At 45.3% G+C, this 23703-nt stretch overlaps 1 protein-coding gene across 1 annotated transcript in view; it reads left to right on the top strand.

Annotated features, from left to right (window-relative positions):
• The first annotated feature begins 2718 nt into the window (after nucleotides 1-2718).
• PTPRT (protein tyrosine phosphatase receptor type T) overlaps nucleotides 2719-23703 on the top strand; it is a 475736-nt gene continuing 454751 nt past the window's right edge. The window contains exon 1 of the mRNA XM_062008833.1: nucleotides 2719-2788. Coding sequence (XP_061864817.1) covers nucleotides 2719-2788 — 70 coding nt within the window. The remainder of the gene's footprint in view (nucleotides 2789-23703) is intronic.

Below are 23703 nucleotides of genomic sequence, written 5' to 3'. Positions count from 1 at the left end.
CTTCTTGCCAGCACCATCTCTGTGTTACTGTCTAAACAGTTTGCAGTGATACAGAATTATTCCAACAGTTTCTGATGTTGCCTACTGTACAGGCTGGATTCTTTCTGCTACTTAGTAAATTGCTTAATGGTGTTTTCATTCTCCCTGTTGTTCTCTGCCTTCCCTTTATCCTGAACTGCTGTGGCAGCAGGAGCAGGGCAGGGATTGTCCCCTGTGCTGGGCCCTGGGGAGGCTGCAGCTCCAGGGCTGTGTTCAGTGTTGGACCCCTCACTCACTGCCACAGGGACATTGAGGGGCTGCAGCATGGCCAGAGCCGGGCACAGAGCTGGGGAAGGGGCTGGAGCACAAGGGTGCTGGGGAGGGGCTGAGGGAATGGGGGTGTTGAGCCTGGAGGAGACTGAGGGGAGACCTTTTTGAAACTGCTTGACAGGAGGTTGTATTGAGGTTGAAGGTTGATATCTTCCAAGTGACAGGACAAGAGGGAAATGGCATCAAGTTTTGCCAGGGGAGGTTTAGATTGGATAAAACCCTTTCTTCACTGAGAAGGTTATCAAGCATTGGAGCACGATGCCCAGGGAGGTTGTGGAGTTGCCATCCCTGGAGGTATTTAGAAGCCACGTAGATGTGCTGCTGAGTTACATGGTTTAGTGGTGGCCATGGTAGTGCTGGATTCATGGTTTGACTCAATGATCTTTAAAAGAAAGGACTCTTTCATTGGTTAGAGGGCACTTCTGGACTGGGGAGGGATTTGTCCACCTAGTCCCAGCTGGTTGCCCTCTCCCTGCAGCCTCAGGGTGGCACGATCCTGCAGCACAGCCTTGCGCTGTCCTTCTACCCAAGGTGCCCTCACAGAGGCAGGAATGTGTCCCAGGTTAAAGAGTGTGTCAGCAAGGGGTCGTGAAGACATCTGGAATCACAGGCTAGGGGTTGGAAGGGCATTCTAAAGCCCAGCCCCCTGCTAAACAGGTTCCCCTCAATCAGAGACACAGGAATGTGTCCAGGTGGGTTTGGAAACCTCCCAAGAAGGAGCCTCCACACCTACCCTGGGCAGCCTGGGCCCCTCACCTCAGCACCAAACAACTTTTTCCTTGAGACCTTTTTGTGTTCCAGCTTGTGCCCGTTACCCCTTGTCCTATTGCTGTGTGCTACAGAAAAAACCACTGTCCCCAGCCTCTCGACACTTGCCCTTTATAGCTATTTATAAGTATTGATGAGGTGCCTCCTCAGCCTTCTCATCTCCAGGCTGAACAGCCCAGGGTCACACAGCATCTCCTCAGCGGGAAAGTCCTGTCACTAGGCTCTACAGCCTGGTCCCACCCTCTCAGCACTCGCCCTTTGGGTTCTCTACAAAGCATCCTCACACTTTGTGAGTTCGAAACCCCTGGAGCTCCCGAGTATTGGGTGCGAGATGCCGATTTGCCGCAAGGCTCTGCCTCCTCGCTTGGTGTGGGACAGGGCCAAGCCGAACGCCCAGGGCACGGACAGCCGGCAGGAGCCTGTGCAGCCGACCCGAGCCCGGCCCTTCGCGGCCTCGCCGGCAGCCGGCCGGGCCCGGCGGCCACAGCCGGTGCAACACCGCCCCCTGTGGGCGGCGGGCGGCCGGGCAGCGCGGCGGCGGGCGCAACGCGGGCCCGCGGAGCGGCTGTGTGCCGGAGAGGGGAGGAGGGCACGGTTAGTGACAGAGCGGTGTGACAACGGGGACACGGGGCTGTTAGATGTGAAGTGCTGCCGGGTAACCGCGTGCCCAGCGCGGCCGGACTCTCTTTGGAAAGTCGAGTTGCCGTCTAAATGAATTCCCCGCTGTGTGGGTGATGAAACAGGTGTTTTATCCGAGCGGCCATCCTGCCCCTGGGTACTCCAGCTCACACGGCTGATCCATACCGATACCTCTCCTACACTGCGCTGCTTCTTCCTTCCGAGAAGGATGTTTTTTGGTGAAGAAGCTGCCGGGAGAAGGCAATTGTTAGCGTTTTGTTGAAGACGGTGAACGCCTGTGTGTAAATCCCGGCAGCGCAGCGGTACGCGGTGTCACTAGGTATTTAGCAGTCAACTCTCTCGAAAGTAAAGTGAATACTAGTGAAAATGGCTATTTTCAGCTGCGGCTGTTAGGGGCAGCTCACAGACAAACCCTTCGAGCCTGGCAGTTTTCCCCCCGCCTGGATCGAGCAGAGGAGGGGGGTCTCTTCTCCCCTGCCCCACTCCCGGCAACGACTGCAGCCCCCCGGTAAGGCCGTGCCCTACTTTTATGCTCTCCATGCCGGTGGAAACAGGGCTGGAGCAAGAAACCGAGATTTGCCGGCGAGATGCTGTAGTTGAGCCACTACCGAGAGATTTTTGTGTGTGCAGCTGGGCTTGAATAAGGATAGGAGGGGGGGAAAAAAAAAGAAGAAACCCAACCCAACCACAACCCAACCCACAATCCAGCCACTGAGGCAGCGGGTGCGCGGTGGGAGGGGGCCGGGGGTGCTGCCCTCGGCGCGGCGGGGCAGCGGGGCCGGCTCTGCGCGGGCGCGGCCGGCGCTGGGCTCGGGGGGCGCCTCCCGCCCGCCTCCCGCCCGCTCCCCGCGCCTCCCGCCGCCACTTCCGCGGCTCCTCCGAGCAGCACCGCGGCTCCGGCTGCCGGGGCCGCCGCCGCGCCCGGCACACCAATGCGGGGGATGTTTGCAGGGAGGCAGCGGCATCGCGGCAGCAGGGAGGGCAGGTGAACTCCGGGGAAGGATGACCGGCGTCGCCGCGATCGTCTTTCTCCTGCAGCTCTTACCCAAGGCGGAGGGACAGGTCTTCGCAGGTGAGTGCCGCCGAGGCTGTCCGCTCTCCCCGCCGGCTGCTCCCGTACCCGGCTCTCCCACCTCGGCCCCCGGGGCACCCCGCGCTACGAGGGGCAGCTGGCTCTCCCTGGCACCCTGAACTCTTCGCTCCTCGCCTCATCCCTTCCTCCAGCCCCTCGGCCTCGCAAGCTCCCTATGCAAGCCCGGGAGCAGGCAGAGGAGAGAGTCATCCCTGGGAAGGCGGCTGGCCGGCGGGGGAAGGAGCAGCCTTGTTAAAAGTGGGTTTGTGAAGCGAGGCGCGCAGGCTGCCGGAGCGGCGGAGCCGCGGCACAGGCTTTGCCGTGCGGGCTGGGCTCTGCCCGGCTGCCATTCGGGCCGGCGGCAGTGAATGGGGTTTAGGACCAGGGACGGACAGTTGCGTGTTAGGAGGAGGAGGTGAAAACATTGTCTTTGTGGATTCACCACATTTGTATCATTTTTATAGCAAAAAACCTTTCGAGTCTAAAGCAAAGAGTTGGCCTCGGAAGGATGTGCAGCTTGGAAGGAGTCGTTGCCTTCTCCTTCAGTCAGGCAAAGGGGTTACTCTCAGAAGTTTAGCGGCAGCTTTTCCTCCTCCTACTATCTCACAGCTCAAGTAACTTTCTCTGGGGGGCTCAGCTACTTGGGCCAGCTCCTTCCCAGTTGTCGCTTTCTCTGTCACTTTGATATTGAGGAATACTTTGCTCCCTGGCATGTGTGCATTAATAGTAGCCAACTGTTTTTCCCCTCCTACAAGTTCCTTTAGGCATAGTTTGAATTACTTGGAGATGACAGGTGCTTATAGAACTAATGTTCTCCTCTTGTGCTATTTTGTAGGTAACCAAATGCATGGTCTTGTTTTTATCTTGGATCTTGTAATATGACGTGAATTTTCTCAGAGCAGTTTGCATTGAAAAATAAACAGTTGTAACTTTCTTCTCTTCTGATTTCATGTATCTAGATTTGGAAGGGGTTTTTTAGATTAGCTTTTTTTCTGTATCTGCATATTTAAAACAAGTGAAATTTCGCCGAGTACCATTGCACAGCGTAGGGATAAATCTCGGTACTTGTGACTTGTTTTCCTACCTCCAACGTTCCCGAGTTCACTTCATCTCAAACAATGGAAGATTTTTTAGCCAAGACTAAGATCTTGAATGACTTTGCCTCACCTCTTTAAAAGAGAAATAGTGCAGTGTAGGAGCGAGCATGCAACTGGAGTACTACATACACCCCAAAGTGATCCCCTCAGTGCCTGAGGGCTCAGAAAAAAGTTTGGCATGCAAAGGGCCAAGCAGGCACAGGAGACCCCAGCCAGCCTGGGGAGGTAGATGCTGTAATCGATGCTGCACGGTGTGACACCACCATGGTATCTTGTGTACATTGCTAGGCAACTGCACAGCCCCGCAGATTTATTAGAAAGGCTGGGAAATATAACCGAGTTCAAAAGCTGCTTCGTTGAGTAAGCAAGATGTAGAGCTACCTTCTTTTTTTTTTCCCCCTTGTCTTTCTCTTTTCCAACTGTGTTTTCATGTTCTTGACACTTGTCATCTCAATTGAGATGAGATCCTCGGCTTTTGATGAATCATTTAGCCAGATGCTTAGAAAAGAGACTTCTGTGAAAACAGCAAACTTTTAAGGAGGCAGAAAGCACTTTGTGTTTGTGGGAAATAGCAACATAATATGAGCTAGATGCAAGTGAACTTAAACGTCTGACTAATCCCTTATCTTCAGAGAGCCACGACATACTGTGTTTTCATTACCAGGTCAATGGGAATAGTGACTGAGGTGTTCTAATCGTTGGTATCACCTTCTACCTTCTATATTAGTGCACTCCTTGCTATTCACAAAAAGAGGAGCTGGTTTTAAGAATTACTATTTTCTGAGCTGCTTCTCTTGATGAACTTAAAGTTTTCTCCTCTTAGATTACATACCTGGAGTGAGGTGCTGTGGTCTGGACTCTGTAGATGTAGGAGTTTGGGTGTTTTAATGGTAAAAAGCAAAGTCTTCTAGATGCACTCTGTCAGCTGTCAGTGAAGTTTGGGGATCTTCCCGTCAATGCCAGCGGTGCCTTTTCGCATCTTCCATCGGGTGGTGCTGTATCCATAACTATTAGGATGCAAATACCTCTTGTCGCTTTCGAATTGAATTATTTTTCAAAGCCTAATGCGTTTATTCAACAGCCTTTTGTTAAACATCCCGAAAAAACCGCTGCGCAAGAAGTTGGCTGGGATTTAAAAAAATGCCTTTATATTTTTAATGCTAGGTGGGCTGAGAAACAGGAAAGACACAAGTCAAGACAAAATGCTATTAAATTCATACCCAACTGATACAGCTGCTGCTTCTTCATGTTATCCCCAACATATAATATTAGGAATACTATAAAGCAACAGCAGAACACGGGTGGCTTCTTCTCGGAATACCTAGTTTCATATTGAGGGAGCTGGTTAACATTTCTTTCTTTATGTAATTTGTGTGTTGTTGTATTTATAACTGTACTCCTCAGCAATTACTTTCTGTTGCCTGCTATCTGTTTATTTACAACTGGAGGTATGATTTGGAGATTCTAAACTTGTTAGCTTTAGGGTCAGCTGTTAATTTCTCTCCTTTTCTGTAGATGAAACAGAAGTAAAATCAGGTTAATTCTAGTAATTGCCAGTTCTGTCAGTTTTGGAAATGAGGGAACTTTGCTTACAGGGAAGGTTTTTTCCTTAAAGCACATGTGTGGTTTTTCTCTCTTGAAATACATGGAGAATTCTTGCAGCTGCTGTGCACTTTGCTACGGTCTGTTTTGTGTGCATTTATAGCCCAACAGAGCAGAGAATAGAGAGATTAAAGTCACTTGCAGCTGTGAAAACTCATTCAGAGGGAAAGTAGGACAGCGGGTTTATATGGGGACTGTTCACCTGAACACCAGATTACTTTGACACTTGTTGTTCTTCTGATGTCAGTGTTTGCTTTAATTGTTTATCCCTATACTGCTCCTTGTTTTGCTGTGGCACAGCTCCGGAATATTTGGACACGTAGCTGGCTCATTTCAAAGACTCCTGCCCCATGGTAAAGTTCCAGCAACTGACAGTTACACGTGGTTTGTCCAGGGAAGATGAAAGGGAACAAACTGCAAGGGATTTGGGGAGGGGGAAGATGAATTCATTTACTAGGAGTTCATTTACTCCCAGATTTTGCTGTCAGTAAATTGGCAATGAAAAATGGATCTTTCTGAGCCAGCTACTCTGTGTGGCAATTGTTAACAATGCAGCCATTTAACTTAATAATCACTTTTCACTCCCTCTGGGGAGCTGTTAGCACTACAATTCAACTTAATTTTTCATTCCTGGCTGGTTTGATTTGTTTGCTAATACACAAACAATTAATATTAAAAAGGTGATGTTGTGAAACTGCCTATTTCGACAGCAGCAACGAAAGGTCACTGTGTGTATAAAGGCATTTGTGAATCTGAGCGATAATCCTTCTCTTTTATAAATGCAGAGCCCTTTCTTCCCATCCACCCTTCTGAAAGTCCCTCAGCTCTGCTTTCCTGGTTTAATTGTACTCTAAGTCTGTTATGCTCTATGTGCAGGCCCACGTGCTCCCGTTTTCATTAGTATTATGGGAATGATTTGGGATACTTACTGTAAAATATAGTATTTTTTAGAAGGCACCATCATCTGTTACCATGGAAACCCGAATAGTGGCAGAGATGTAGGTCTGAGGCTTTGTGAACCTTGAAAGATACGGACAAGGGTTGTTTCTTATAGGAACAATTACTTTTGTATTTAAAATCCAGTTAAGAGGAGGGAAGAAAGAGAAATAAATTGATCTGTTCAGCATTGCACTGACAATCCTTTCTTTTTGAATAACACTCAGCACAGAAGGATCAGTGTCTCTCTTGGTTCTCTCTCTGAATGTGTATATAGAGGCTTTTTTAAGCTCATTATTTATCATAATAGTCATATTAGACTTCTGGTAATTTTAATTGTACTCTTATAAATGAGGTAAATGAATGTGTATTGGCAGGTATTGTTCTTTGCCTGAATGGAAAGTGCAGAATGTAGCATGGAGAGGTGTTCAGCGTCAGCACCGGAGCTTAAATATTTTGGCAATGAGCAAAATTTGTTGACATAGCCCTAATGAATGAGAAAAGAAAGAAGAGATGTCATTCAAAATTCACCTAGCAAAATCAGATTGAGGTGTGTATATGGATTTGCTCACCAATAAGAGCAATAATACTTCTCTGTTTTGCCACAGGAATGCTGATCATAAAAACTCGTCTGATGTTTGGGTGACTAGCAGCAGGAGTGTGTGTGTGTATTGCTCTATAAAACATGTGTCCTTTAGAGAGAGACTTCTTAATTTTTTATGGAAACTGCTTCAGTCTGTTTCCTCAATGTCTTGTAAAGCATAGATAAAATATGTAACAAAGCTTCTAAAATGTGCCTGTTGGGTACGTTCATAGATGAGGCTTTCCTTGGAGATACTTTGAACAGGAGCAGCGTATAGAGGTCATCAGCTGTTATCAGCTGACACAAACTGTAGTCCAGGTTTCCCTCTGAGATGCAAGAAACTTCCTGTGCCTCCCACTGCCTGGGTACCAGAGGACTCCAGTTCCACAAGGAATGGCTTGTGGCTTGATATCTCTTGGCTCTGTGGCGTCATTCTTGAGAACAATATGTCAGACTTGGCTTTTGTGGCATTTCTTAAACATTTTATGGAACAGTTTTTCTTGGCTCATTTAAGCCAGTGTATTTGGCCAAGAGGTGCTGTTATTTTCTGGTATCACTTGCATTTCCTAGTTCTGTATTTTTCTCCTGATGGTGCTCTCTCTCCCTGTTTGCTGGCTGGCACTACTTGGATATCATTTCATTGAAACAATATCTGCTTTTCATGGGAAAACCATATATGTCTTTTGACCTATTGCCTTCCTGGCCCTGTGCTGCCTCCTCATACAGCTACTTGCCTCCCACCACCCACCCTGCTCTTTCCAGGCAAAGCTAGAAGGCAAGCACAACCCTACACATCCTGAAGTAGATACACAAAGAAGGGGAATGTTTTTGATGGCCTTGGGGAGGACTTCTTACAACCTGGTCCTATCTTTTGTACATTTGTAATTACATAACTGACAATTGCTTCTTGTGTTCATTATTGCAAGTTCTACAGATCATGTATCCCCATGGCAGAGGAGACAATTAGTATGTCTTAACCACACTAGACATGATTTAGTTAGACCCACTTGTTTTTAATATCTGATAAATACATCCCATCTATTGTATCACAGTTCAGAGATGGTGAACACCCTGCAAGCTGAATGACAGGGCACTGCACATTCCAGAAGAAAATGCCAATAAGTCAGTTAAAAAACCCCAAGGATCTTTGGAAGAAGAGGACTGTAAGTGTTATTTAATGCCAGGGTTCAGGTGATGTAATTCTAGGGAGCTCAAGCACATCTACTAGTGAATGAGACGTGGTAAACAGGACAATGAATCCCAGGAAGAGTGAGCCTACTTAGTGCTTGGTGTCCTCTGGCTTTCTTGTTTTCTGTACTGTTAGTAAATCAATCCAAAGCCAACTGCTCAATTTCTTCTTCTAGATATTTTTGGACCTGCAGGTTCAGGAATTCAAGATGACTTGGTGAATTCTGCTGGGGTTTGAAGTGGTGCAGTTCATGTAGTTAAAGAATAATGAAGCTGCTTCTGAATTTTGGGATCATGGGACCTGGTTCTTGTTCCTTGATATTTTTGAGTTCATCTTGCAGAAAGACTGTGGAGTTTGACAGCTGATGATGTTGTGTGGGCACGGATCATGGCTGCAGCCTGAGCAACCTACGGTTATGCAAACCTCTTTATTCAGCTCTGCTGTTTGTTTTGTACTGGAAATGCTCAAAGTATCCCATAGCTCATGTTTTGTTAGCTGAAGTGTCTTCAGACTCAGAGTAACAGAGGAAATGGAGTTTGCAATGTTTTTTTCCACATACATCCTTGTCATCATCTCAGCTTCGTTCCTGAGTAGTGACTATGTTAAATCACTGGGAAGCAGCTCTTGGCTGCTAATTCAGCTGTGCACTGAGTGAAAGAAGGCTGTTTCACTCCTTGTCCTCTGCAGTGTTGTAAAGAACAACACTATCAAGAGTATTACCACTTAATCCAGGGTTTATCCACTTTTATGTTGGGGATCAATCCCTCTATCTTACAATTTAAAGAAAATATCATTAGCTGCTTGAGCAGAAGTAGGGCTTCAGGCTGTTCTGGGGATGATATTCTTAACATGTTGTGCTTTTGACTCCAGTATTGCTGAACTTGTCACTGGTATGGAAATGATCTTAATCTGTGTGTGTGAATCTTCATTCCTTTAGTATTGACTCCAAGGTCAGTCCCTCAATAATGGAGGGGGAAAAGAAAGGTCTGATTAGGGCAAATGCAGCAGTTGTGTGTGGTGTGCTTTCAGGTTCTGTTTTTAATGAGAAGAAAAACAAAGCATGGAGTTTGGTAGTGGTGCCATGTGCTTCTGTTTACTTAAGATGATCATGAGAATTGGTTAAAGGACTGCTTGGTAGAAAGCAATGTGTGGTTGTGGCCAACTAGCAGAAGTAGGACAAGAGGAAGAAGGGGAATTAAAGCAATTTGGTTGCTATATGGATGGGTCTATCATCCTTTAGAAATGCACTTATTGGAATTGCAGCAGTATTTGCTAGATAAGCAGAAGAGCACTTCTGTCAGCAAGATGGGAAGCTTCTGAGTCAAATGGTTCATTTCTCCCCTGGAATAGAGATTTTCTGTCAATGTGCACCCATTTATGTGCTTGCAGCCCAAATGTTACTCCCCATTTCTACATGTGAATTCAATGCTTTAATAGAAACTATTGGTTAAACTGTAGAGTGTGGTGTATTTCCACCCCAGTCAGTTGCTTCTCAGGGACATTTCTACACATTGATATTGTCTTAAAAAAATCCCAACAACAACAAGACACCACCGTCACCCAAACCAAACAAAAACCCCTCCCAAACCCTAAAAACTCGAGCCAAGAGACTGTGTCTGTGTAACTCCACACCTGACTGCATTGGGATGGTGCCAAGAATCTGTGCAGTTTTGTTCTTTGTACCTGAGGACTGGGGTAATAGGATGAAGCTGGAAGACAAAGTTGCATTTAAACATAAGAAAAAGCTATTTCCCTATGAGGTGATGGAGCCCTGGCCCAGGCTGCCCAGGGAGGGTGTGGAGGCTCCTTCCTTGGAGGTCTTCAAAACCTGCCTGGACATGTTCCTGTGTGACCTGATCTAGGTGGGAGCTGCTTCTGTGGGGGGTTGGACTGGATGATCACTAAAGGTCCCTCCCAACCCCTACCATTCTGTGATTCTATAATTCTATGACTGAAAAGCACCATTATAAACATTCATGACCTATTTCTAGGGTTTTTAATGCAAGTATACCAGTTTGCAAAAGGTGCATGTACCTGCAGTTCTTTTCTAGCAGGGGGATGCAGTTTCTCCAGCCTTCAGCTTGGGTGTGTTTTGTAAGCTGACTGAGCAGAATTTACCATCCTTCTCATTCTGCACTTGATAGGCAATTGTCAGTTTGCAACAGTTCCAAGTCATCTCTCCCAGTGAACATCTTCAATAGAAAGTTCTGTTGTTTCTTTATTGTTTATTAAACCTAATGTGATTGCTTTATTGTACATCAGCTTGGAAACGTGTGAGGAGCCAACTGTGTTAAAACACTTCAGAGGCACAAAAGACTCATTTTTGTACCCTGAAGAACGTTTTCATCTTACAGTTGTGAAAGAGAGGAACAACAGAAGAAATGAGAGCAGCATCACAGCAAAGGTGGCAGCTGACAAGATGCTGGCATGTTTGGGGAGATTAGGCATGGAGAAAGGTGATGGGGAGGGCAAGTGTCATGAGACTGTAGCAGTAGGAAGAGGAAGGGAGCAAGCATGAAAAGAAACATGAAAGGTAAGAGCCTGACAGAAGAGAAACAGTGAGGAAGCAGGCATAAAATAAAGCTCAGAAGTTGGCTGCTGTCCCTGATGCTTGTGGACTGGGATGATGGCAGCACCAGCCATCATCCCTCTCATCTCCCTTCCTCTAACTTAGCTGTCAACCAAAATTATTGCTATGTAGCTTGTAACTGCAAATTTTACTCCTTAGGCCAAAACATGGGCAGCAGTGACTGGTTTTTATTGTCCTTCCTTAATTTCACAGTGCTGTTTTCTCAAATTGGTTGAGCATGTCTCTTCACAGACCAAACTAATATGAATATTTTGGATTTACTAGCAGCCCATTCTAGCTTTGCTTAGAAAAGAGTATATTCATATGTTAAATTTACCAGTTGCTGCTATTTTAAGAGCCTAAAACATGATAGAAGCAGTTTTTGCTGCTGTTATTCTAGGTTAGCTGGTACCTCAGGTCTGTTTCTGTGTTCACACTACAGTTGCAAACTGTTTATTTTGATAATGGAAAACACTAAGTGTGCAAAAGGAAAAGACTTTGATATATTTGTCCTTCAAAAACTGCTGCTATGTGTTCCTGGTGGGACCAGAGCAGCTCATCAGGATAGCCACTCTGTCTGGGTACCTTAGTGTATTTCCAGGCTCGGTTCAGAGCCTATGCCAGGCAGCTAAGATGTGATTCACACTTTTGCACAAGCAGACAAAGGCAATTAAACATCCAGAAGTTGTCTATTTGGAAGCTGAAGCCACTTGCTCATTTTTGTTCCTTCTGTTTCAAAACAATTGTTTTGAACTGGCCTGTTGGTTTGAGACCTTTTTGGTGCCTTGTTGCCTCTGACCAAACAGGATGTAATCTTCTGATAAATTTTGCTTTTCAGATTGGTGGCTTCCAGCTCTCCTTGTTCCCATGGTCTGGCTGTTTGTGCCAGCACTGACTCATTCCCTTGAGGGCAAATGGATCTCTGGAGGCAGTCTGCAGCCTCAGCTCATCTCCTGCCTGCAAAAGGCAGGTAAAGAGGCAGTGATGTCTGTCTTGCTTGCCAGCAATCCAGGCAGTTAGTTCATGCTGCTCCTGCATAGAAAAACATGCATCTAATTACTACCAGGGATGCTGCTGACTGCCTGGCTGCTGCCTAGTTGAACTAGACCCACTGTTTAATTTCTGTGGGGGAAAGAAAATAAAGACTTCATTAAGTCTAGGACCAGTTGGAAAGTTTCCTTAAGTGTGATCTGAAAATCTATGTTTAAGAAAGCAGATGTCTTAAATTGAGCAGTTCCCCTGCAGTTCTTGAGATTCAGACATTCCAGCACAGATTGGGGTGGGGGGCTGGAAATCTGTATAATCTAGTCCAAAATCAACAGGTTTCAATATATCTTGTAGAGAATCTTACCATATACTTTTAAAAGGGATTTCTACTATGAAAATAGTGGTCAAAACACTGCTCTGGCTTCCTGAATAAAGGCCCCTTCCAACCCCTACCGTTCTATCGTTCTGTGAGTAGGGTTCCCCAGACAAACAGTAAATATATTGTTATGATTAAAAAGGGGGAGGTAGTGTATGTACTAACAGATATCAGCACGTGGTAGCAATAATTAGAGGAGCAGAAAGCTTGGAAATAAACAAACATGCTGTCTCTGTTGGCACAGGGATAACCCTGGAGACTGCCAAGGCCAGAGCCTGCAAAAATAAGGAAGTATAATTAATTGTCCTTAAGTGAACCTAGCAAGCAAAAATATCCCTCTTAAGCTCTCAACTTTCCATCTTCTGTTATAAAGCTTTTCCTTGTGCCAAAGTCTTTAATATTCTATAATGTGCTTATTTCACGTTCTGTGTTTGTTTAGCATGAAAACCCCCAGCATCCTGAGCATTGGACATCTCTCTTACTCTTGTACTTTGCTTTTGTAGCAATAATACGACATTATTTCTCAAAATGGCAGGGAAGTAATGTTTTTGGAACAAGTCTTGGTGATGTCTGAAGGTCAGTTGGTGGTTGTGACTTGGTGGTGGTGGTTTTTAAAGAAGCTTTCTTCCTTGCAGTCATTGCTACACTTGTGTTGCTGTGAAGAGCTCTCGTGGCAAAAACACAGAGAAGTGTGATTTCCCATCCCTCTGCCCAGAAAAGCTGCGTGCTCATGAGCTGCTGTTGCTAACAGTGTACCAAATAAATGAGGATGTTTCACTGAAAGAAGTACTAAATTTCCTCAGGCCACTTCATATAATTACCAGTGGCTGCTGACTTCAGCGTGACTTGCAGATTTTTGGGACCTGGAACCATACAGGAAGCAGCAGAAACGTTATGGATAGGTGATAGAAGCTTGGAGTATATCCTGCTTGCTAAGTGTAATTCATATTACATGGAGCATCTTCCTTATGAGGAAAGGCTGCGGGACCTGGGGCTGTTTAGTCTGGAGAAGAGGAGACTGAGGGGGGATCTCATTCATATTGATAAATATCTAAATGATGGGTGCCAGGAGGTTGGGGCAGCACTTTTTTTCTACTGTATCTAGCAACAGGACAGTAATGGGAAGAAGCTGGAACACAAAGTTTTCCATTTAAGCATATGGAAAAACTATGTCACTGTTGAGGTGAGGGAGCCCTGGCCTAGGCTATCCAGGGGAGAGTGTGGAGGTTTCCAAACCTACCTAGACATGTTCCTGTGTGACCTGATCTGAGTGGACCTGGGGGTTGGACTGGATGATCTCTAAAGGTCCTTTCCAACCCTCACCATTCTGTGATATCAAAATCTTCTCAGAGTACAGAATGAGTGTTGGGGTTATGTACTGTATATAGCAATTTACCCATACTGTGCTTCCTCATAGTAAACAGGGGATAGCAGAAAGATTACTCATCAGGATCCAGCTTCAGATAAAATTTCCATTAAAGTTCAGGATGAGTTTAGAAGCAGTTAATTTATAAGTTTTTCTTGGTGGATGTAAACTGTAAAGGAACTGCAACTCAGGGAAATAACATCAGGGTTCAGAATTGCCAGCAGAAACCTACCCCCAGTCTAGAAGTATGGCAGTATAGATCCAGAGTAAATGTATAAAGAGTTGTTCTGAGTGGAGGAGAGAAGTCTGGGAGTGATTAAATGCTGAGATTTTGAGAGGACTGACAATTGACAGCATATTTGCATGCAGCTGAATATGAATTTGAAAGGAAGCAAGTACAGGAAAGGCAGAATGTGCCACCTGCTGTGTATATAGCTTAAAAACGGGATAGTTTTCTGTCTGCAACAGTCCTTTCAGTCTTGAACATTATCTTATTCCTGAGAGTGACAAATTAAAGTATTGAGGGTGCCTACAAGTGACAGCAGGTTTTTCACTTCTGAACAAAGATTTACAGTATCTAAACACATTTAGCTTCTGGACCTGTGATGGAGAATAGAGCTGTGAAAGGGAAGAGCACCTCACAGGGAAGGAAGGGGATGAAGGAAGAATTCTTTCATGTGCACTGAGAGTGACAGAATGAGACTGAAACAAGAGGATCATTTATCTTGGGGATTAGGAAAATTTTATTGCAGATCCATGAGGTTGTGGAATGTCTGAAAGGAAATGGTGGAAACTTGATGTTGTCTGATTTCATTTTAATTTACACAAGACAAAATCATAGAATTGTTTTGGTTGGGAAAGACCTTTAAGATCCAGTCCCAGCCCTCCCTTCACCCTGCCCAGCCCACCACTGACCCCTGGCCCTCAGCACCTCAGCTCCACAGCTTTGGGAGGGCACTCTCCCAGCTCCCTGGGCAGCCTGGCACAGAGGTGACACCCCTCTCAGGGAAACAGTTCTGCCTCAGCTCCAACCTAAATCTCAAGATTTCCTTCTTGAAATCTCCTAGGCTTCCTTACCCTTCAGAATGGCTTCCCAAGAGACTTTGTCAACCAATTATTTGACTGTCTTCTGTACAGGAAAAAGTGCTGTGCTCTATGAAGAAAACAAATGGAATAATCCACCACAGGCTTTTTCCCCCCTGAAATGTCTAAGTTATGTTGTTGAAGAGAGAAAAGAGGAGGAGGTGGAGTGAGAAAAAAAGAGGATGCTGTATTTAGCATCTAAGTGATGTTAGCACATACAAATGCTTCTCAGCTATGTGTTGAATTCACCTGTTTATCTGTTAGTTAACAGATATGTATCAGCAGCATTATTGTGAAGTCAAGATTACATGATTGCATTGAGTCACCATCCAAATTACTCCCAGCTCCCTTCCCCCCAGTCTGTAATCAGACTTGATCTAACCTGGAGGGGACTGCAGGGTTTAAAAAAACCCCATCACACCACAGTAACAAACAAAAAAGCCCCAAAGTCCAACTGTAAGTGCCATGTATGAGTTGTAGGTGCTAAAAAAGTACATAATGTACAAGTCAGAGAGGAGTGTTAAACATGTGATGTCTTATTTCTGCATCAAAACTCCTGCATGATTTGGGGTGAGTTGTTCAAGCCAAGGTTTGGCAGGTGAGCACTTAGAGTCCACTGGGGTGAGAGCTGAGTTTTGAGGCCCTGGGTGTAACGTCCAAAAGAGCTTTAGAAGTCAGTGTGCAGCTGAAATCAGTGCTGCTGTTTCCCATGTATGGGACTGATATAGATTACTGAGGCCCATGAAAATCCCTGGGTGCTTCAAATGAGGAACATGGAGGTCAGATGGCATCTTCCCTTAATCTCTGAGTTCCTAAAGGGGAAGGGTTGAATAGAGTGCTGGTGAGTAGATCTTATGAATGTGTGAAGGAACAGAAGTTCTGTCACTGTAGAGAAAACTGAGAGGAAATTAATAATCCTCCTTGTGGAGATGAGTTTGCATAGCATGCAGTAAATAATGCATGGGGCCACAGAGCTAACAATCAGAATAAACCCAAGTATTGAGTAGCTGCCCATTCAGAAAGTACCATCCATCTCGTGTATGGAACAACAAAAGGTTCTGTGGTAGGAAACGTACAAGAGGATTGGTACAGGATTTGAGGACACCCTTCTTCTAGGGCAAATAATACCCTTAGAAAGCTCCATTTTTATTGCAGTTGACAATGTTGCTTTTTTTCCTAGTCTCCCTCTGTGGTGGACAAGCTCATCACAAGAGAGAGCTGGACAGTAAATTACACAGCATCACAGAATCTCAAGGGCTGGAAGGGACCTTGAAAGCTCATCCAGTGCAACCCCCCTGCCAGAGCAGCAGCACCTAGAGCAGGGCACACAGGAACTCATCCAGCTGGGTTGGAATGTCTGCAGAGAAGGAGCCTCCACACCCATCTGGGCAGCCCCTGCCAGGGCTCCATCACCTCAACAAGGAAGAAATTCCTCCTTGTGTTTCTTTGGAACCTCTTCTGTTCCAGCTTCTACCCATTGTCTCTTGTCCTGTCATTAGCTATCACTGAGCACAGCCTGGCTCCAGCCTCCTGACACCTACCCTTATGTATTTGTAAACATGAATGAGGTCACCTCTCAGTCTCCTCTTCTCCAAGCTACAGAGCCCCAGCTCCCTCAGCCTTTCATCACAAGAGAGATGCTCCACTCCATCATCTTTGTGGCCCTGCATTGAACTCTCCAGCAGCTCCCTGTCCTTCTGGAACTGAGGGACCCAGAACTGGACACAATATTCCAGATGTGGTCTCACAAGGGCAGAGTAGAGGGGGAGGAGAACCTCTCTTGACCTAAATTGGGAGCTTTTCGTTTTGACTGAATGAGTATACCAGTGGGAGCTTTTGTCTGCTGCTTTGCAATCTTGAGCTGGGGTGTGTGTATCTCTGTAATAATCTTTGTTTTGTACAATATCACCCCAGAATCGATGAAGTAGGCATATGAGCAAAAGCTTGGATACTTGGACAGTGAGCTGTGCCAACAACTCCTCTGTAAGGTGATCATGGAGGGAATTGTATTGTGCCTTAGATTTGAGGTGCAAGTGGGCAGTTGGACGTACTGAGTGAGGTTTTGTGATGGCTTGTTTATGAATGTGGTAATACAAGGTGCTTCATGATGCACTTCTGCTTCTTGTTTGACTCAATCAGCATCGTGAATGCAATTAAGGTCATCCTGTGTCGTGTTCACTTTAACTGCAAAAGCAGAGAGCTGGGTGGGGAAAGAGGTGCTGCTGCAATTAAATTGAATAATTGATTATTTGAATCCCATTAAAGAAAAAAGGAGGTGAGGAAGGAGACTTTACCAGGGCACTTGAGGGAATTCATATCTGAAAATTAACTTTGGTTCTATTCTTTTGTTCTTCTCAGTGTTTACATTATTGTAATGTTGCAGAGAACAAATAATGAGTTTCTTCAAAATTTTCCCCTCTATTTACATCCTCAGGCTTCCAATTCATTTTCCTTAATCTACTCTTTTCTTTTGCAAGCCATAGTGGCCATTTGTTCCTCTCCTATGTCCAGTCTGTTTCCTTTAATGCTCATCAGTGATGATAGGTGATGTACTGGGAATTTGAGGCTGTGTATGCCTGTGTGCTCCCAGCATAAGCTTAACAAATATGCAGATCAGTTCCTGTTCTGAAGCCATAAAGGTGAATGGATTTATTTAGGAATCCTAAATTCCCCTCTTCACTGCCACAGCTGTCTGCTAAGAAGAGTAGAAAGAAAAAGAGAGCAATTAAAAATGTTTTAGCAGAGATTTTCCTAAGAGGACTTTTCTTAAGAGTATTCTGTCTTAAAAGTTAGGTGTCATATGTGTTTGATAGAGGAAAGGCAACACTGAGGCTACTTCATGCCATGCTACTGGTACAAGGAGAGAAGCTGTAGTGAAGGGGATCCACTTCTGTCATTGAGCTGCCACCAACTCAAAGGTTTTGTTTTCCCAGGGCTGATACTTGCTGGTTGGGATGAGCTTATCACAGGCCTGTCAGCTCCTGCTGCATGTTAAAGCATCTTCTGCTGAGAATGCTCACCAAAGATCTGCAGCTCCAGGGCTGTGTCAGTGCTGGGCCCCTCACTCACTGCCACAGGGACACTGAGGGGCTGCAGCGTGGCCAGAGCTGGGCACAGAGCTGGGGAAGGGGCTGGAGCACAAGGGTGCTGGGGAGGGATTGAGGGAATGGGGGTGTTGAGCCTGGAGAAGAGGAGGCTGAGGGCAGACAGGAGCCCTCTGACACTCCCTGACAGGAGGCTGCAGTGAGGTGAGGGTTGGTCTCTGCTCCCAAGTAAGGAGTGATAGGACAAGAGGAGATGGTCTCAAGTTGCCCCAGGGGAGGTTTAGATTGAAGATTAGGAGGAGTTTCTTCACTGAAAGGGTTATAAAGCACTGGAATGTGCTGCCCAGGGAGATGGTGGAGTCCCCATCCCTGGAGGTATTCAAATGCTGTGCAGATGTGCTGCTTGAGGACGTGGTTTAGTGGTTGGCTTGGCAGTGCTGGGTTGATGGTTCCACTTGATGATCCTGAAGTTCTTTTATATTTTAAAAGATTCTGTATTGTAGAAGCAGCTTGTTGACAGGTCACAAAAATTTGGGAGAAGCATGGTGGGATTAATACATTTTATTGTTGTGGATTTAGATTCTAAGTGGCATCTAACCTGCAGGAGAGAATGGCTGTTGCTTTTCAGGGCATCTATCAGAATGGTGACTTAATTGTTCAGAAATAGATGGCACTTATAATTTTCCTTTAATGGGAACTAAGGACAAACCAGAAGGAAATTTAAGATGCAGTTTATTGATAGGACACATTCATAGGACACAGTACTGGAATGGCAGAAGGTAATGGGAGCAGGAATCATGTCTTCAAGCTGATATTTGTGTAGGTCTTGACCTTGATTTTTTTCTGCTCTTTTCCTCCCTTTTAAAAAGAAAGTAAATACAGGTGAAGAATTATTTATTGTATCAAATGCTATTTACCAGGATAGCTCTCTTCAGATAGTAACTTTTATTCCAAAGGTAGTAAAGAGGTGGGAAATGTTTACATTTACATTGCCATTTTATAGCAAGGCAAATCAAATACACAAACATTATCTGTAATATATGTATAATTACACAAGGGAAACGATTTAAAGTCTAATCTCAGATGAACATCAATCAAGGTCTTCCCCTCCCCCAGCCCTTTATGATGCTTCACTGTTAATGAATTCTTTTAGAAGTATGTGTATTGCAGCCTTCTGCACTCTCTCTGCTCCTGGTTTTCCAGGGGAACTGAAGAGCCATGCTTGCATCTTGTAATCTTAAGGCAAAAATGAAACCTTGCCCTTTTTAGCTAACTTCAGCTTTCCTTGATGACAAAGCAGCTACTGAATGTTGTACTGAAATCATGCAAATTGTGTGAGCAGCATGCTCCCTTCATCATACTTGCAGGAATTTGTGCAGTGTGAGACACTCAGGCAGGGAATAGATGAATATTTTGTAATGTGCTTAGATCAGGGATTTGAAGGCTCAAGTCTTCTGTTCCAGGCTCTGTCACCATCTTGTTTTATAACCCTGGGCAAGTGAATTTTTCTGTGTCTCAATTAAATCTATTGTAAATGGTATATATATATTTCTTTTCTATTTCACAGGAGTCTAGAGAAGCTTAATTAGCACTTGTGAGGTACCTGAAGATCTCCTGATGAAAGGCAATATCAGTGTGGTGTGTTTGCTAGCTGTCTCCCTCCTCACTCCCAATATTATCAAACGATACCTCCTCCAGAAAGCTTGATAACGTTTTGACTGTTATCCGTGAACATTCATTGAACGAAATCAGTGGGGCTACTTATTTTTTGCCTTCCAAAAGTTACTTATGAACACTCAGTGGTGCACAGCTCTTCCTTGCAGGAAGAGATACCAGTATTACAGAACTTGATTTAGGGTGGGACAGTTTTGTATGTTAAACTCTTCTGCCCATGTTGCTTTTCAGAGCCAAAGCATAAAAGTTAGGCCTGTGTGCAAGGTGACAGAACCACAGAATGGCAGGGGTTGGAAGGGACCTCTAAAGGTCATCCAGTCCAATCCTCCTGACCAAGCAGGTCCACTTAAATCAGGTCACATAGGAATGTGTACAGGTAGGTTTGGAAACCTCCTGAGAAGTAGACTCCACAGTCTTCTTGGGCAGCCTGGGCCAGGGCTGTAAGAAGTTGCAGTAAAGAAGTTATTAAAGAAGAATAGGCAAGTTAAATACTGGATTAACTTGGAGTTGTTAGGAGAGGGCAGTTGTAATTATCTTTGAGGAACCCTTTTAGTTCAAGGACTGTGTGTGATCTTTTTAACAAGAGAAGCTGAAGAGGTTTAGTGGAGGTCTCACTCCTCCAGAACGAGCTTTGTGCTTCCTCAGGCAAAAGTAAACTGGAGTGAGCCCTTGGCCCAAGTGCATGCTCATGTGTATGCTCATGCTCCTCTTCTTCTGTTGGTCAGACTTGTGTTGTAAAGAGCCCTGCAATCAGACTGACACCTGAATGAGCAGTGGAGCCCAATCACATTGTATTTGCAAGGTACATGCCTGGGGATGTCTCCATTGCAAGTGGATCCTGGAACTTGCCTTGTCAGGAGGTGCCCTGTGTCAGGTGATGGATGCATTGTGGCAGGGCAGACATTGGTTTTCACACAGCTGACAAGTATTCCTTTTGTAAAGAGATGATGTAATAGTAAATACCCAAATGCTGGGAAGTGGAAGAGGTTTGTGTTTTCATTTGAAAGGCTGTTAAGAATTGATTTTGAGGTGAGAGCATCTTTTTAATTGGTGACTGATGTGTGCTTATGTTGTAGTAGAGGAAGTTTAATATGTTTCTTTTGGGCATTGAGGCATTTATAATGGACCTAGGTCATTTGTTTTGATTTTGACAAAGACAAGTTTGAGTAGCAAAGCACAATGCTTTTCACATATGTTGTTGGGGTTTCCTCCTGAGTAAACAAAGCATTTAATTTGAGTGCTGAGCCTAACTCCTCACTCCTCCTACCCTCACCAGTCAGCAAGAAGTAGTTCCTCTTAAAGTTATAGAATCATAAGAGTCATTTCAGCTAGAAGAGGTCTTTAAGATTGAGTCCATCCTTTGTCCTAGCCCTATTGACCACTCATCTCATTTGTGTTTTATGGGAACAATGAAGTTTAAAAATGGCCTTGAACTGAAGTTGCTCAGGTACGTGTAGAAGGCTATGCAACTGTTACATTGAATGGCATTGATATGGGAATTGAATTGCAGAATGGTTGAGGTGAGATGGGGACCTCTGGAGATGGTCTAGTCCAACCCCCTGCTCAGCACAGGATCATCAACCTCCAGCAGGTTGCTCAGAGACAAGTTCAGGTGGGATTTGAATGTATCTAAAGATGGAGACCCACTGTCTCTCTCAGCAACCTGTGCCAGCACTGACCATCTTCACAGTAGACAAGCTTTTTATTTTAACATTTAAATGGAATGCTTCATGTCTTTGTTCATACCCTTTGCCTTCTGTCCTTTCACTGGATGCCACTGAGAGAGGAGTCTGGGTTCAGTCTTTTATATTCCTTCACATTGTGGATCTACAGACACTGATAAGATCCCCATGAGCCTTCTTGAGGTGGAGCTTGTCCCAGCTTTCCCAGCCTTTCCTTGTATGTTGGTGTTCCAATCCTTTAATCATCTTCATGGCCCTTTGCTGGATTTGCCTTGCCTTGTCACACTTGTGCATGTACACACACATTCTAACTCTGCACAGGTGAGTGCAAGCCTAATGCAATACCTGTTTGGATTTACACCTTTTGTCTGCATAATATTTACACATATATATTTATCTGGAGGTATCTGATGCATCATAGGGCAGGATTTCCCAGGTGACTCTTGTCTGATTAAATTTCAATGTGTGCTTCAGCAAATATTTGGCTTTGTTGAATAAATGGGTGGTTTATGTTAGCTCATCCTGATTTACCGTCTCAGTGCTGTCCACCATGTACAGAAGGGTAATAATCAGTGTGTCAGTAGCTGTTATATTTTCATTTGAGGGAAAGCATTCTGTTTTGAGGCATTATACATGAGGGGAGAGAAATGTATTGGTGAAATACTGACTTACCAGGAATCTCTTCTGCTAGAAGCTCAGACTTATTTTACATATCTTAAACAATTTATTTGGCTCTTTTGGAGGCCTGAAGAGTCTTCTAATACTTTGACCTCCTTAAGGTCCACAGATATATCCCTGTCCAGGTGGCCTGGCTTCATAGAACTGGAGTGTTTCATGTCTATAAATTGAAAAAGCAAAGTCAATCTATTGTCTCATGGTTTGTTGAATGGCTTGGGTCTATTTGTGGTTTAACTTATTCACTAAACCCTTTTATTGGAAGTGGTCCTACAAAGTGTAGTGTTGCATATTTGATACATCCAAAATCCCTTTTCTGACATCACTGTTGTTAAACTTACCTTTGAATTTGTTCACATAACAGTCTCTGTAGGGGAAAAAAAAGGAGAACTTTTCCATTGATGGATTGGAACTTGAGAACTCTGTGCAAGTAGATTCCTGCCCTGTATTATGGATGAGAGATGTCTGCCTAAATCCATCTTGGCTTAATCTGACCTGTGGTTGTTCACTCATGTATGCTCCTGAATGGCTGTGTTGCTGCTCAGGTTCCCGTTATGGGATCAATAGCACTGCTCTGCCTGCCTGGGCCAATCTTATTAAATGTAATGTTTTGTAAGGTATTACTTCAACTATCTGCTAGCAGTAGTCTGTAAACTGCAAGCACTGCAAGTAGTCTTGGAAACACATTTAATAGCATTTTAAATACATGAATTAAATGGGGCAAGAGAAAGCTGCTCAGGCCAGGTCAGGAGCTCTAAGCTCCTGCTGCTTTAGTGAGGAAAGGTGAAGGCATTTACATCGACTTCTAACACAAGATTGAGTGACTAGTTTAGCACTCTTTGTCCCAGAGTTCTCTGGATAAGCTCATTGCCAAGGTTCTAGTGTGGCCTTTGTTAGTATCTGAGTGCTCACAAGGTAGCAGCCACCACTAGACCACAGTCACCCTCAGCACTGCTTTTAGCAGCTCTGAGTCTTGTCAGATGATGGATTGTGTTGGGTTTGTGTGGAGCTGCTTTATCTTGGTAACACGGGGAGGGGGCTGCAGTGTTGGCCCCTGTAAGGAGTTCCTAACACTTCCCTGAGTCAGAGCCACCTCCAGCCCAGACAGGCCAATCTGGCACCTCTGCCAGTACTATTTATGATGGGAAATCTGCAGAAGAAGGTGGAAGGAGTGGGACAAGATGGAGGCAACCACTGGGACTCTGAAGTCAGAGAAGGAGGAAGGGAGGAGGAATGCTGGACTAGAGACCCCCCTGCAGCCTGTGGCAAGAGAATGGCTGTGTCCCAGCACCCACAGAGGGCAATGGTGGGACTGAGAGTTGCCTGCAGCTCTGGGAGGACCCCATGCCTGGGGAACTGGCTGGACATAATAAAGACCTCATACCAGGAGAAGCAATTGAGTCTAATGATGACCCTATGTAGGGAGGAGCGAGAGTGCACCAGGAGGGAACAGAAACTGTGTGAGGAGGCACCTATGGCACAGGCTGTGCTGGGGTGCCTGTGAGCTGCAGAGGAGCCCCACACAGCAGGCTGAAAGGAGCTGCAGCCCTCAGGACTGGTACTTCTCAGAGCAGCCTGTGCAGGACTGTCTGGTGTGTGAGGGACCCTGTGCTGGAGCAGGGGATGGTGAGGAGCCCTCCTGCCCTGAGGAGAAACAAGCAGCAGGAGCCATCACTGAGGGACTGACAGCAACACCCATTCCTGCCCCCTGTGCCACTGAGGGGGAAGGAGGCAAAGACAAAGGGAATGGGGTGTGTGAGCCCAGAGAGAGGTGCAGGGAAGGTGGTCTGAAATGGCTGCTTATACTCCTTAGGGATTCTCCAGAGGTCCTCAGTTACTTTTCTCCTCCCCATCCTGTTGGGAGGGAGAGGAGTGAATGTGAAGGAGTGACTGCGTGGGTCTTGTGTCTGGCTGAGCCTAAACCACAGCATGAATGTTCCCCAGTAAAAATGTCCCATGTTCTGCTTAAAACTGGGGAGCTCCACATCATTAGCTCCAGCCCTTAAGGCTTTATGCCACTCTGTGCAGAGAAGGGAACAAATCCCCTGTGTT

This window comes from Colius striatus, chromosome 16, assembly GCF_028858725.1.
Source record: "Colius striatus isolate bColStr4 chromosome 16, bColStr4.1.hap1, whole genome shotgun sequence".
Taxonomy (NCBI): Eukaryota; Metazoa; Chordata; class Aves; order Coliiformes; family Coliidae; genus Colius; species Colius striatus.
The sequence above is the reverse complement of the archived record's forward strand: the minus strand, read 5'-3'. Positions and strand labels throughout refer to the sequence as shown.